At 40.8% G+C, this 14,550-nt stretch overlaps 1 protein-coding gene across 1 annotated transcript; it reads right to left on the bottom strand.

Annotated features, from left to right (window-relative positions):
• Positions 1-5,095: 5,095 nt before the first annotated feature.
• Positions 5,096-10,949, bottom strand: LOC106598866 (uncharacterized). Its single transcript, XM_014189881.3, has 7 exons — positions 10,768-10,949; positions 10,151-10,492; positions 9,834-9,914; positions 7,268-7,384; positions 6,553-6,648; positions 6,215-6,264; positions 5,096-5,987 (listed from the first exon to the last, which is right to left on the bottom strand). The coding sequence occupies exons 1-7, from the start codon at positions 10,811-10,813 to the stop codon at positions 5,706-5,708; spliced, it is 1,014 nt and encodes a 337-aa protein (XP_014045356.1). The 5' UTR covers positions 10,814-10,949; the 3' UTR covers positions 5,096-5,705.
• Between the last annotated feature and the right edge of the window lie 3,601 nt (positions 10,950-14,550).

Here is a 14,550-nt window from a genome sequence, read left to right as displayed (position 1 = left end):
AAATCTGAAGTTCAATGTGTTTCCATCTCATTTTCAACTCCACCAATAGTTTTCCCAAACTGCTGCGTTATATAGCGACTGTTTCACCTCTGGACTTGGCGTGTGTGCTCTAGCCAACAGCTCAAAGATACAGTCGGCTGTGAGGGTACTGCGTAGACTAGTATACACTATGAGATTATTATGGATAAGTGTGAGAATATCTGATTGTCTCCTAGTTTACTTCGATATGATGTTTATTAAATAAATGTTAGTGCATAAAGGTGTTTCCACTGCTATTTCTCGCAAAATTAATTTTACCGACAAAAAGACCCAACCATGTCGAAAGAACAAATTATCTGTCAGCATTTATAAAATTGTACCGACACTTTCTGTTTCCATCACATCTGTCCTGATTTTTTTATATATTTTTTTGTCATATGGTACAACTTTACTCGCATAAAAACTGGATGGAAGCATGGTTAATGATAAGCATTAAAGAGAAGCTGAATTTTTGTATAGTTCCTGAATTGACTGAAATGTAAATGTACCCTGACCAATACACTCACTGGCAGACGCATAGAAGGAAGTGTGGTTTCTGCTCTTCCTGTGCAGATATTGTAGTTGTCATTTAAAGATCCACATCTTTCTCTCTCTCTGTTTCTCTCTCATACATAGGAGCAAATACCCTAAATATACAACAGCTGAAGACTGAGTAATACTGACAGGTTTCTGAATCCGAGACAGACGTATAAACATGCAATACATCACACAGAAAGTTACGTTTTGTCCTGATCAATCTGTCTCACAAAGCAGAACAGGCTCATGCAATAGAACCCTTACTCTTGATATCTAGCTGGACTGCTGACGGGGTATGAAGAGTGTGGTTGTTCTGCACGCCACAGAGATCTCCCAGCATCCTCTTGGATTAGGCTGGTGATGACAACGCTGACTGTCTTGTTGTCGAACAGTTAGAACCTCCAGTACTGGCTTTTGGTTGTTGTCACTTTTACATGTCATTGTTTTCATGCTTTTCTTCATACACACAATGGATGGAGACTGACAGTTCTTCACAGCCTGTCACTTCAGTAAGGTTCGCACAACACCAATCTGTCATTTTAAACACATCTAACTTCCTTGTCTAATGTATTAATGATGTGATCTGTGTGGTGTGTTTGATCACATTGTTCATGAAAGTTGAATGACCTGGCCTCATTTAGGGTGGAATCTTGTTGAGATGCAGTTCCCTTAAAGGGAAAATCTGCAGATCAAACATCAACAAAGCGGCCACCCCATCACTGTTTTTGGTAAACAGCTGAGGGTTTGGGCTGGAGAAATTTAACCACTAACATTTATAAACAGAGCTATAGATGCAAGGACTGACCATCCACGAGATCAACATTGTAGTTTTAAACATGGTTTGAGTCTTTACAGTGTTTATGTTAAGAATTACATTGTTTACAAAAAATGGAGTAAAACAAGTATATTTTGAGTTTTAGTGGGTTACGACGGTTTAACTAAGCTCATGAGGCATTTATATTCTTCAAGAATCAATGGGCAAATATAATTAATTTAAAAGTACAGTATGTAGCAATCGCAAATTGCCCCTTTAAGTCAACATGTACAAAACTCATGCATTGTGTCACTGAATAATGTGGATAAAAATGTAATAATGTGCACGGATCTCAAGTTAGGATTCAGGACAAGTGCAGAAGCTTGATTAGGAATGTGTATTATAATATGTTTAGTTTGGAAGTGCTAAAGTTTTGAAAATGAGAATGAAAGGTTTACAGTACCTTCAGAGACAATAAGGTTGATTTCAATGTAGTGATCTCATTTCCATTTGACTGTTTTCTCTCCACACCAGTATCTCCCAGCATCGTTTAACGTCAAGACACTTTCCTCTCTGATGTCCTTCAGCGAGTATCTCCCTTTAGAAGCACTGTTTTCCCCCGCCTCAGTCATAATAACTTTGTCTTTATTATAAACAGGACAAACCCCTTTACAGAGGTAATTCTGGTGGCTCCTCCACTTCTCTCTATAGGGGCATCTGATCTGAACCTCTCCTCCCTTATATCCTTCCACTGTGATCAACTCTGCTGAACACACACTCCACACTGCAGCTGTAGGACACACCAACAGTCTCCTTACGAACAGTAGAAACACCCCAGCTTCCATTTCACATACTGTAAGAGTGGATTATGCTCTTATTGTCCTCCTCTTAGGTGAGTACATCAGACTGAATGAACACATCTCCAGTGACTCCTCTCTATAGTTGGATACATTTGGTTATAACATTTTACAGTGTAACTCCATTCACTCACTGATAATGTTTTTAGATAAAGGGGAGGGGACACTGAGGAACACAAGGTCCAGTATGTACTGATGGATGTGATGGGGAACACCAGTGGTGTACCAGACCAGAATCCACTCTTACAGTATGTGAAATGGAAGCTGGGGTGTTTCTACTGTTTGTAATGAGACTGTTGGTGTGTCCTACAGCTGCTGTGTGGAGTGTGTGTTCAGCAGAGTTGATCACAGTGGAAGGATATGAGGGGGGCAAGGCAGAGATCAGATGCCCCTACAGAGAGGAGTGGAGGAGCCACCATAAAAGGAGGACAATCTTCAGTGTGATGACCAGCAGGATAACCATGATGATGTGTGGCTCCCAGCTAGTTCAAGTCTCTTTAGACCCTGTTTACTCCAGTACCCTCAATACTTCTACGTCCAGTTACACCCCCCCCCCCCCCCCCCCCCCAGTACAGGAAGGTCTGCTCCTGCAGTGTGTATGAGAACCACTCTGAGTGTGTGTGTGTGTGAGTGTGTCTACGCTGAGTCACGGAAGTCCTGCTGTTTGACTAAGTACTTCCTGAAACCATTTCACTTCTCAGTAACACTTTATAATAATGTCCGGCAATATTCAATCACTAAGACATTTATAAATAGTTTACTGACCGTTTAGTAATCATTTATTCCTACAATAAATATGAAATAAAAACATATACTGTACATAGACAGATATTCAAACAACTTGTAATGTCACGTTCTGACCAGTAAAGGGGTTATTTGTTATTGTAGTTTGGTCAGGACGTGACAGGGGGGTATTTGTTTTATGTGGTTCGGGATTTGTTAGTATATGTGTTTATGTAGAGGGGTGTTTAGTTAGAGTATTCCGGGGTTTTTGGGTTATGTTCTTTATTTCGTATTTCTATGTTCTGTCTATGTTGTGTATTTCTTTGTTGGCCTGGTATGGCTCTCAATCAGGAACAGCTGTACATCGTTGTTGCTGATTGAGAGTCATACTTAGGTAGCCTGTTTTCACCTGTCCCTTTGTGGGAAGTTGTGGTTGCATAGCTGTGTGTTTAGCCTGCAATCCTGTTCGTTCGATCGTTTTCTTGTTTTGTTTGTTATGTGTTCAATAAAGTTACTATGAGCACTCAACCCGCTGCGCCTTGGTCCACTACGTACGACGGCCGTTACATGTTAATGATTTACTAGTTAGGGTGCTAGGTAGCCTAGTGGTTAAGAGCAATGGGCCAGTAACCGAAAGGTTAACCCTAATTGCTTCTGTAAGTCGCTCTGGATAAGACCATCTGCTACAGTGCCTTCAGAAAGTATTCACACCCGTAGATTTTTTTCCACGTTTTGTTGTGTTACAAAATGGAATTAAAATGGATTGTCATTTTTTGTCAACAATGTAAACAAAATACTGTAATGTCAATTCACGTTTTTAACTGCACTGCCCCTTTAATTTAAAGTCCATTTTAAATCGCAACACAATTCGCAACAAAACAAATTGCAACAAAACAATCAAATTAAAAAGTTGAAGCAAACAGGAAGCAGTAAAAGGATGAATAAAATAACATAGAACACAGAGGATGTCTAAAACAGTCTCTGATTAAAGGGCAAGCTAAAAGGTACATTTTTAATTGTGATTTTAAAAAGGTGTGTTTTTGACAGTGATTTAAAAACCTCAATCATGTCTGCCATTCTTACTTGACAGGGCAAGCTGTTCCATAACTGAGGGTCTTTGATAGAGAACTAGGTAAATTAAGCACTTACTGGGTTGTATCAAACTTTACATAAAGAAACCCTTAATAAGGAGTCTGAAATTATATAAGTAATGGTTATTTAATCATTTATAAATGTGTTAACAAAACATTAATTGACAGTTATATTGCCTTGGTCAAAAAGGTGTGATACCTTTTTCAGTGCTTTCCAAATAATAGACAATATTTGTCTGCCGATATTAACATGCAATTAAATGACATAAACATTAAGACAAGTTGAAGAGAGACAACAGGGAAACACATCGGAATGAAGAGAGAAGTCAGGGAAACACATCTGATGGAAGAGAGAAGTCAGGGAAACACATCTGATGGAAGAGAGAAGTCAGGGTAACACATCTGATGGAAGAGAGAAGTCAGGGTAACACATCTGATGGAAGAGAGAAGTCAGGGTAACACATCTGATGGAAGAGAGAAGTCAGGGTAACACATCTGATGGAAGATAGAAGTCAGGGTAACACATCTGATGGAAGAGAGAAGTCAGGGAAACACATCTGATGGAAGAGAGAAGTCAGGGTAACACATCTGATGGAAGATAGAAGTCAGGGTAACACATCTGATGGAAGAGAGAAGTCAGGGAAACACATCTGATGGAAGAGAGAAGTCAGGGTAACACATCTGATGGAAGAGAGAAGTCAGGGAAACACATCTGATGGAAGATAGAAGTCAGGGTAACACATCTGATGGAAGAGAGAAGTCAGGGAAACACATCTGATGGAAGAGAGAAGTCAGGGTAACACATCTGATTGTGAGGACATGAAGAAGGGCCCGGTTTCCCAAAAGCATCTTAAGACTAAGTTCATCGTTAGAACCTTCATAGAAGCATTGTTAAATCTCTGAGCTGTTTCCCAAAAGCATCTTTACTAAAGTGGCACTTGAAAACGCTAAATTAAGCTGATTTAGTGCATCGATTTTGGGTAGCCGCCTCCATATTTTCAGGCAGCCATGGGTGGTAATATACTGAACAAAAATATAAACACAACATGGAAAGTGTTGGTCCCATGTTTCGGGGGGTGGGGGGGGGGGGGGGGGTGGGGGGGGGGGGGGGGGGGTGAATATTACTGAGGAGTATTATCTCTGTAATAAGCCCGTTTGTGTGGAAAAACTCATTCTGATTGGCTGGGCCTGGCTCCAAAGTGGGTGGGCCTATGCCCAGTCACGTGAAATCCATAGATTAGGGCCTAATGAATTTATTTCAATTTATTTATTTATTTATTTATTTATTTATATGAACTGTAACTCAGGAGCTGAACAGTCATCAATATTGTGCAGTAATTCTAATTCTAATTCCAGATTTGAATGTAGAAACTGACACTGCTTTTCTTTCCATCCTATCAATATCGACACATGGTCCAATGAATCACTTAGCGAAAGTTCTCGCTGCGTGGTGTTTTAGAAAACGCAAGTTACATCTTCGGCTGTTGTAGGAACTATGCATCGTTAAAACACTTGTAAGCCTAAGTTCTATCGCTTTTGTGAAGTCAGGCCCTGATCGTGCAGCTGTTTTCTAAAAACAGAGGCTGTCGGTGGAACATATAGTTATAACTATTATAATAACATGTCACTTATGATTTGTTGCCATTGTGAATATGTCCCTTGTGATTGGTTGTCAGTGACTCAGGCGTCTCTGGGTTTGCTGACTGTATAGTAGATGGGAGGAGCCTAAGAGGTGCTCTGTGGATGATTGACAGTAGAGTAGGCGGGGCTTTGACCAATGTTGACAGTGGCATAGTCACCAGGAGAAGTGCCCTCTTTAGCGATGGCGACAGTGGCTTCATTGGGGCAGCTGGGGAACTTGTGGAAGTTGACGCTGGCGTAGTTGAGAGAGTCAGAGGGGCTTGTGGGTAAGTTGGCGGTGGCGTAGACGGTGGTGGTCTCACCACCTGAACTGGACTGTAGAGGGCGGTCCTTTATCTCCTCATACTCACCATCACCATGACAACCCTGGAGAGGAGGAAAAGGAGGAGAGGGACGGGAGGACATGATGAGAGAGGGAAGAACACAGATTAGAACATGCTCTCTGTCTCTCTCTCTCTCTCTTTCCCTCGCTCTCTCTCTCTCTCTCTCTCTCTCACACACACACACACACACACACACACACACACACACACACACACACACACACACACACACAGTCAGTCAAACAGACAGGCCCGCGCACACACACTGACCTCTCTGTTGATCCTAGTGTCTGTGTTCACCCTGGGTGCTGAGGAGTCAGCTGTGGAACACAACACACACGTACACAGTGTCATACAATTCACACATGTCACTATTGGGCTGCAGCAGTCTGTTCAGGTGGTTTTCAGAGCCCTGTTCACAATGAGACCTCTATTTCTCAACCAGGGCCAAAGGAGGATTGTATATGCAAATGTTTTATTTGAAAGAAAACTGGGTGTAAAATAATAATTTCCCTTCATTTGACACAGTGTGTGTGTGTGTGTGTGTGTTTGTTTGTTTGTTTGTTTGTTTGTTTGTTTGTTTGTATGAGTGAGTGAGTGTTTCTCACCTGTTTCCATGTTGAGTTTCCATCTATAGACTATGAGCAGGCTGACCACAAGCACCAATAGCAGCATGACCAGAATCCCAGATACTATGATGACCACTGATGTATCAGAACACAGACACAAACAGTACCATTAGAACACATACTTTACAATCAGCACTTCTGTTCAACTTACATAGAGCCTTTTACACTAATATGTGAAGTAAGATCTGCCTCTCTTCCACATCAGATGTGTAACTTTTCTGTTTACTTCCTGTCCTCACATTAACCTTGGATGTGGTGACCAACATTCATGCTTCATGTCTGGGTGCAGCTATTAGCATACTGTATACACCATAGTATGTAGACTAACAAAAGAAGGCTAGCTGTTCAAACAATACATGAGCTTCTCATCTAAACCATATTGCACACTTGAATTAGGCATCAATTCACAAATGTGTTGATATTTTAAAAGGTTTTAATTTTTCAGTTGGCTAACACTACAAATGCTGTGTGCTGGTATTAAAGTCATTCTTTCAGGGGCATGTGTTGTCAGAGAGACACTGTTTTTATACTATACCTCTGAGAGTGGGGAATCTGGTGTAGTGTCCCACACTACCTGCGGATGTGGCTTGGGAATCTGATTCCAAAGTCAGATTTGACACCAGATCCTTCTCTTTACAATACGAAAATATGTTTACAAACTAGCGTAGTGTAAAAAGGCTCAACGTTTATTTACCAGATCTGTTGTGTGTTGATGCTAAGATGGATGATGGTGATGACACGGATGATGGTGATGAAGTGGATGAGGTTGAGATGGAGGTGGCAATAGGTGGTGATGATAGAGTTGGTGAAACTGGGTTTGAGAGGGAGAGAAAGAGGGAGCGTGTCCCATACATATAGTATGCTTGTGTGTGTAACAGATTAAATTACTCAAATACTACCAGGGTTGGGGTCTATCCTTTTAAATTACAGTCAATTCAGAAAGTAAACAACATTTTAATTCCAAAATTATCTGTTATTAGCTAGGTTTCCATCCAACTAGCGACAGATTTTCATGCAAATATGATCAAATCTGCATAAAGAAAATATGCAAAATTTCCAACCAAGTGGTTTACACTAAACAAACTTGTTGCGGAACGTGATGACGTAGTTCACACAAAATGTACTTTTTTACTTAAGTTTTAATTTACCGAATAAAAATAGAAAGTTCAATGTGTTTCCATCGCATTTTCAACTCTACCGATAGTTTTCACAAGAACTGTTGCGTTATATAGCAAATGTTTCTATGCTGGACTTGGCATGTGTGCTCTAGCCAACAGCTCAAAGATACAGTCGGCTGTGAGGGTACTGCGTAGACTAGTATACACGATGAGATTATTATGGATAAGAATATTTATATTTGTCAAATGGCAGTCAAGCATCGATCAGTATTTCACCAGAATAAGACCCTCGATAGTCATTGGAAAGGATCATCAAGCTCATCACCGTGTACTTTCACCACCCTGTGAACTTCATCACAAGTTATTTCATCTGTAGCCGAATAAACTGCAAAGTTTACTTTGATATGATGGTTATTATATAAATAGTTGTGCATAAAGGTGTTTCCACAACTATATCTCTCAAAATGTATTTTACCAACACAAGAAGACCCCACCATGTCAAAAGAACAAATGATCTCTCATCATATCTATACTAATTGTATCAAAACTAGCTGAATCTAATCACAGCTGTTATGAAAAAATGTCTTCATAAGAATTGAGAATGGAAGCGTAGTAATGAAAGCATTGAAGAGAAGCTACATTTCAGTGTACTTCCTGAATTGTTTGAAATGTAAATGTACCCTGACCACTATACTATATACACGACTCCAACACCATCATTAAGTTTGCCGATGGCACAACAGTGGTAGGCCTGATCACCGACAACGATGAGATAGCCTATAGGGACGAGGTCAGTGACCTGGCCGTGTGGTGCCAGGACAACAACCTCTCCCTCAAAGTGATCAAGACTAAGGAGATGATTGTGGACTACAGGAAAAAGAGGACCGAGCACGCACCCATTCTCATCGACAGGGTTGTAGTGGAGCAGGTGGGAGCTTCAAGTTCGTTGGTATCCACATCACCAACAAACTAACATGGTCCAAGCACACCAAGACAGTCGTGAAGAGGGCACGACAAAACCTATTCCCCATCAGGAGACTGAAAAGGTTTGGCATGGGTCCTCAGATCCTCAAAAGGTTCTACAGCTGCACCATCGAGAGCATCGTGACTGGTTGCATCACTGCCTGGTATGGGAACTGCTCGTCCTCCGACCGCAAGGCACTACAGAGGGTAGTGCTTACGGCCCAGTACATCACTGGGGCTAAGCTGCCTGCCATCCAGTACCTCTAAACCAGGCGGTGTCAGAGGAAGGCCCTAGAAATTGTCAGACTCCAGCCACCCTAGTCATTCATTCTTCTCTCTGCTACCGAACGGCAAGCGATAACAAGCACCAAGTCTAGATCCAAGAGGCTTCTAAACAGCTTCTACCCCCAAGCCATAAGACTCCGGAACATCTAATCAAACGGCTACCCAGACTATCTGCATTGCCCCCCCCCCTCCCCCCCTTCTCTCTGTTGTTATGATCTATGCATGGTCACTTTAATAACGCTACCTACATGTACATATTACCTCAATTGCCTCGACTAACCGGTGCATTGACTCTGTACCCCTGTCTATAGTCTGGCTATTGTTATTTTACCGCTGCTCTTTAATTACTTGTTACTTTTATTTCTTATTCTTATTTTCTTATTCTTATTTTTTTTAAACTGCATTGTTGGTTAGGTGCTTGTAAGTAAGCATTTCACTGCAAGGTCTACACTCATTGTATTAAGAGCATGTGACTAATACAATTTGATTTGATTTGATCCCCACAGACAGGCGTAAAGAAAGAAGTGTGGTTTCTGCTCTTCCTGTTCAGATATTTGGGTTCTCATTTAGCGAACTACTCCTCTCTATATATCTTTCTCTTTTTTCATACACGGGTGCAAATGCCCTAAATACATATGTACATGAAGTAAGTACATTTAAACACATAGGAAGTTAAGATGTTGTCTCTACTCACACAGACACACCCAGCCCTCTCCATTATTGTGTCCTCTGAAGCTTCTCACTTCACTGACGTACAACTGTGTCCTGATCAATCTGTCTCATAATGCAGAACAGGCTAATTAAAGAACAGTCTTACTCTTGATATCAAGCTGGACTGCTGACAGGATATCGATTGTGTGGTTGTTCTGTCTTCATTTTTTTCATTATACATACAATGGATGGAGACTGACAGTTCTTCATAGCCTGTCACTTCTTCAGAGCCTGTCACTTCAGTGGGGTTTTCACAACACCAATCTGTAATTGTAAACAAACATGTCGGAGCACAGAATGAAATGTGTTCCCTTTTGTTGAGGATCGCTTAATTCATGCATTGAGTCAATAAAAAATATGCCTAAAATCTTGAGTAATGTGCAGCGATCTCAAATTAGGAGTCGGGCCAATAGCAGAGGCCTCATTAGGAATGTTTAATGTAAAATGTTGAGGATGAAAGTGGTAAAGTTTTGAGGATGAGAATCAAAGGTTTACACTACCTTCAGAGACTTCAAGGTTGACTTTAATGTAGTTATCTTGTCCCCATGTGTCCACTCCACACCAGTATCTCCCAGCATCCTTTAATGTCAGATTGGTGATTGTCACAATGAAGACACTTTCCTCTCTGATGTCCTTCAGTGAGTATCTCCCTCTAGAAGTGCTGTTTTCCCCCGCCTCAGTCTTAATAACTTTGTCTTTATTAAAAACACGACATTCCCCTTTACAGAGGTACTTCTGGTGGCTCCTCCACTCCTCTCTATAGGGGCATCTGATCTCTGCCTTGCCTCCCTTATATCCTTCCACTGTGATCAGCTCTGCTGAACACACAGTCCACACAGCAGCTGCAGAACACACCAACAGTCTCATTACAAACAGTACAAACACCCCAGCATCCATTTCACATACTGTAAGAGTGGTTTCTGGTCTGGTACACCACTGGTGATCCATCACATCCATCAGTACATACTGGACCTTGTGTTCCTCAGTGTCCCCTCCCCTTTATCTAACAACATTATCAGTGAGTGAATGGAGTTACACTGTAAAATGTTATAACCAAATGTATCCAACTATAGAGAGGAGTCACTGGAGATGTGTTCATTCAGTCTGATGTACTCACCTAAGAGGAGGACAATCTTCAGTGTGGGGACCAGCAAGATAACCATGATGACTTGTGGCTCCCAGCTAGTTCAAGTCTCTTTAGACCCTGTACATCTTGTTTACTCCAGTCCCCTCAATACTTCTACGTCCAGTTACCACCCCAGTACAGGAAGGTCTGTTCCTGCAGTGTGCATGAGAACCATTCTGTTAGTGTGTGTAGTGCAGGAAGTCCTGCTGTTTGATTAATTTCTTCCTGAAATCGTTTCACTCCTCCGTAAAACTTTTTAATAACATCCAGCAATAAACCGTATATGAGTCATTTATAAATAGCTTTCTCATCATTCATTAATCATAATATATATGGACAGTTAAACAACTTTTAAAATATGTATTAATGGTTATTAATTAGGGTGGCAGGTAGCCCAGCAGTTAGGAGCATTGGGCCAGTACTGAAAGCTTGCTGGTTCAAATCCCCAAGCAGACTAAATGAAAAATCTGTCTGTGCCCTTGAGCAAGGCACTTACCCTTAAATGTTACTGTAAGTCGCTCCGGATAAGAGCGTCTGTGAAATGATGAAAATGTAAATGATTAGTAAGATATAGATCCTTATATTATAAACTTAGAAATTGAATTATTTTAACTTAGGGATAGCACCTTTTTTTTTTTTTTTTTCGCCTAAAATAACAAACCCAAAACTAACTGCCTGTAGCTCAGGCCCTGAAGCAAGGATATGTGTATTCATGGTACCATTTGAAAGGAAACACTTTGAAGTTTGTGGAAAATGTGAATTGAATGTAGGAGAATATAATTGAATGTAGGAGAATATCACAAATGATCTGGAAGAAGAAAATACAAAGAAAAAAACAACCGTTTTTTTGTAATTTTTTTTATACCACCCTCTCAGCCTCCAGTATTTATGCTGCAGTAGTTTATGTGTCGGGGGGCTATTGTCAGTCTGTTATATCTGGAGTATTTCTCCTGTCTTATCCGGTGTCCTGTGTGAATTTAAGTATGCTCTCTCTTATTCTCTCTCTTTTTCTCTCTTTCTTTCTCTCTTTCTCTATTTCTATCTTTCTCTCTCTCGGAGGACCTGAACCCTAGGACCATGCCTCAGGACTACCTGGCCTGATGACTCCCTGCTTTCCCCAGTCCACCTGGTCGTGCTGCTGCTCCAGGTTCAACTGCTCTGCCTGCGGCTATGGAACCCTGACCTGTTCACCGGACGTGCTACCTGTCCAGACCTGCTGTTTTCAACTCTTTAGAGACAGCAGGAGCGGTAGAGATACTCTCAATGATCGGCTATGAAAAGCCAACTGACATTTACTCCTGAGGTGCTGACCTGTTGCACCCTCGACAACCACTGTGATTATTATTATTTGAGCCTGCTGGTCATCTATGAACATTTGAACATCTTGGCCATGTTCTGTTATAATCGCCACCCGGCACAGCCAGAAGAGGACTGGCCATCCCTCATAGCCTGGTTCCTCGCTAGGTTTCTTCCTAGGTTCTGGCCTGTCTAGGGATATTTTCTATTTTCTTCTAGGTTTTTCCTAGCCACCGTGCTTCTACACCTGCATTGCTTGCTGTATGGGGTTTTAGGCTGGGTTTCTGTACAGCACTTTGTGACATCGGCTGATGTAAGAAGCGCTTTATAAATACATTTGATTGATTGATTTATCTTTTAAAAGGTCCCGAAAGGTCCCAAATATAGCCATCACTCTAGTTGTAATTCCGATGGTGTCCACAAGAGGGCAGCAGTGTTTGTGCAAAGTTTCAGACTGATAACTTGAAGTATGAGCAAGCCACATGACATTTAGTGTGAAGTCACCCAGGTACATTTGGGCAAATCGTGAAGGACACATTTACATTTACATTACATTTTTCTGCAAGAATATCTTTAAATCTGTATACTTGGACTTTGATTTAGCTTTTACAGTATTAGTAGCCATATTGTAAGTTCAACATTTGCAAAACACCCAGTTTTCATAACTTCATAACTCTCCATATTCTTGCAATTTTTGTCCAAAAGGAAAAGGCTTGCTGTCGCACAAGGTTAGCAGCAAAATTGTGTGACAGATATGGGGTTGTGAGACAGATACACATACTTCCGTAAAGCCCATCTCATTGGCTATCTAGCAAGCTTTGTTTGACTCCGATTGGTGCTTATTTGACAAAGTTATAGTCAATCAAGTGAACACCGCCCGTGTCATCCGCGCGCCATGAAGGCGTCGCTTTCTGACCAAATTTGATGTCCTATAGGTTAAACTACACTCCTAATGATATAGTGAAGTCTGGTTACGTTCTAGGATCTCTGAAGAATAAATACAAACGTCATTTGACTGGTTGAAACAACGTTTAGGGTTAGATTTTCACAGAGACCTTTTTAGAATATGAAAAAGGATTTTGTCTAACAAAACGACCCTTCATGTTATCTCTGGGACCCTTGGGATGATAAATCAGAGCAAGATTTCAGAATGTAAGTACACATTTCACCTTCAGAGGTGAATTTATCAAAGCTGTTGCGGTGAAAAAAGTGTTTTGTTGTTTTGAGCTCTCCTCAAACAATAGCATGGAATTTTTTCGCAGTAATAGCTACTGTAAATTGGACAATGCAGTTATATTAACAAGAATGTATGCTTTCAGCCAAAATAAGACACTTATATGAACCGACATTTGTTGTTTCTCTAAAATATGCGATCATGACACACGGCGCTACATGATTTACAACTGCCCCATTGACGGAACGCCTATCCCTAAGAAGTGTTTCAATTTTCACCTAAAATGACATACCCAAATCTAACTGCCTGCAACTCAGGCCCTGAAGCAAGGATATGCATATTCTTGGTACCATTTGAAAGGAAACACTTTGAAGTTTGTGTAAATGTAGGAGAATATAACACAATAGATCTGGTAAAAGATAATACAAAGAAAAAAACAACCGTTTTGTATTTTCTTTTGTACCATCTTTGAAATGCAAGAGAAAGGCCATAATGTATTATTCCAGCCCAACTGCAATTTAGATTTTGGCCACTAGATGGCAGAAGTGTATGTGCAAAGGTGTAGACTGATCCAATGAACCATTGCATTTCTGTTCAAAATGTTGTATCAGACTGCCCAAATGTGCCTAATTTGTTTATAAATAACTTTTCATGTTCAAAACTGTGCACTCTCCTCAAACAATAGCATGGTATTATTTCACTGTAATAGATTGGACAGTGCAGTTAGATTAACAAGAATTTAAGCTTTATGCAAATATCAGATATGTCTATATCCAGGGAAATGTTCTTGTTACTTACAACCTCATGCTAATCACGAGTCTACATTAGCTCAACCGTCCCATGGAAGGGACACCGATCCCGAAGAAGTTTTAACCCCTTATTTTTGTTACCACAAAACTGCCTCCATACTTTCATTCATTTGGGTTACCTTCAGACGAGTCACGTGAACACCATTGTGTTTGTGACAGTCTCCACTTTCTACAGTGGGGTCATATTAGTTTGTAGCCCAAATGGTTCGGATGCTACAGACAAAAGTTGGAACATCAGACAAACAGTACTGTAGTTCTGCGGCATAGGTGGATGCGGTGGATTGAGATGCAGCCCATGCAAAAAACCATATCTCTAGCTTAAACTCAAATATTAATAAACACCATACTATTTATGCTAATTGTGAGCCATGTCCAGAGTCGAGGCTTCTGGGATTCTGAATCGCGTTCACAGCTCAAGAAATTCTGCACAGACATCTCCATGGCAATCGATGATCCCTTTCCACTGCTCTATGGGTTAGTGGACTGATTGTATTC

Source organism: Salmo salar, chromosome 03 (genome assembly GCF_965601325.2).
Source record: "Salmo salar chromosome 03, fSalSal1, whole genome shotgun sequence".
Classification (NCBI taxonomy): domain Eukaryota; kingdom Metazoa; phylum Chordata; class Actinopteri; order Salmoniformes; family Salmonidae; genus Salmo; species Salmo salar.
Note: the sequence above shows the minus strand (reverse complement) of the source record. Positions and strands in the feature narration are given on the sequence as shown.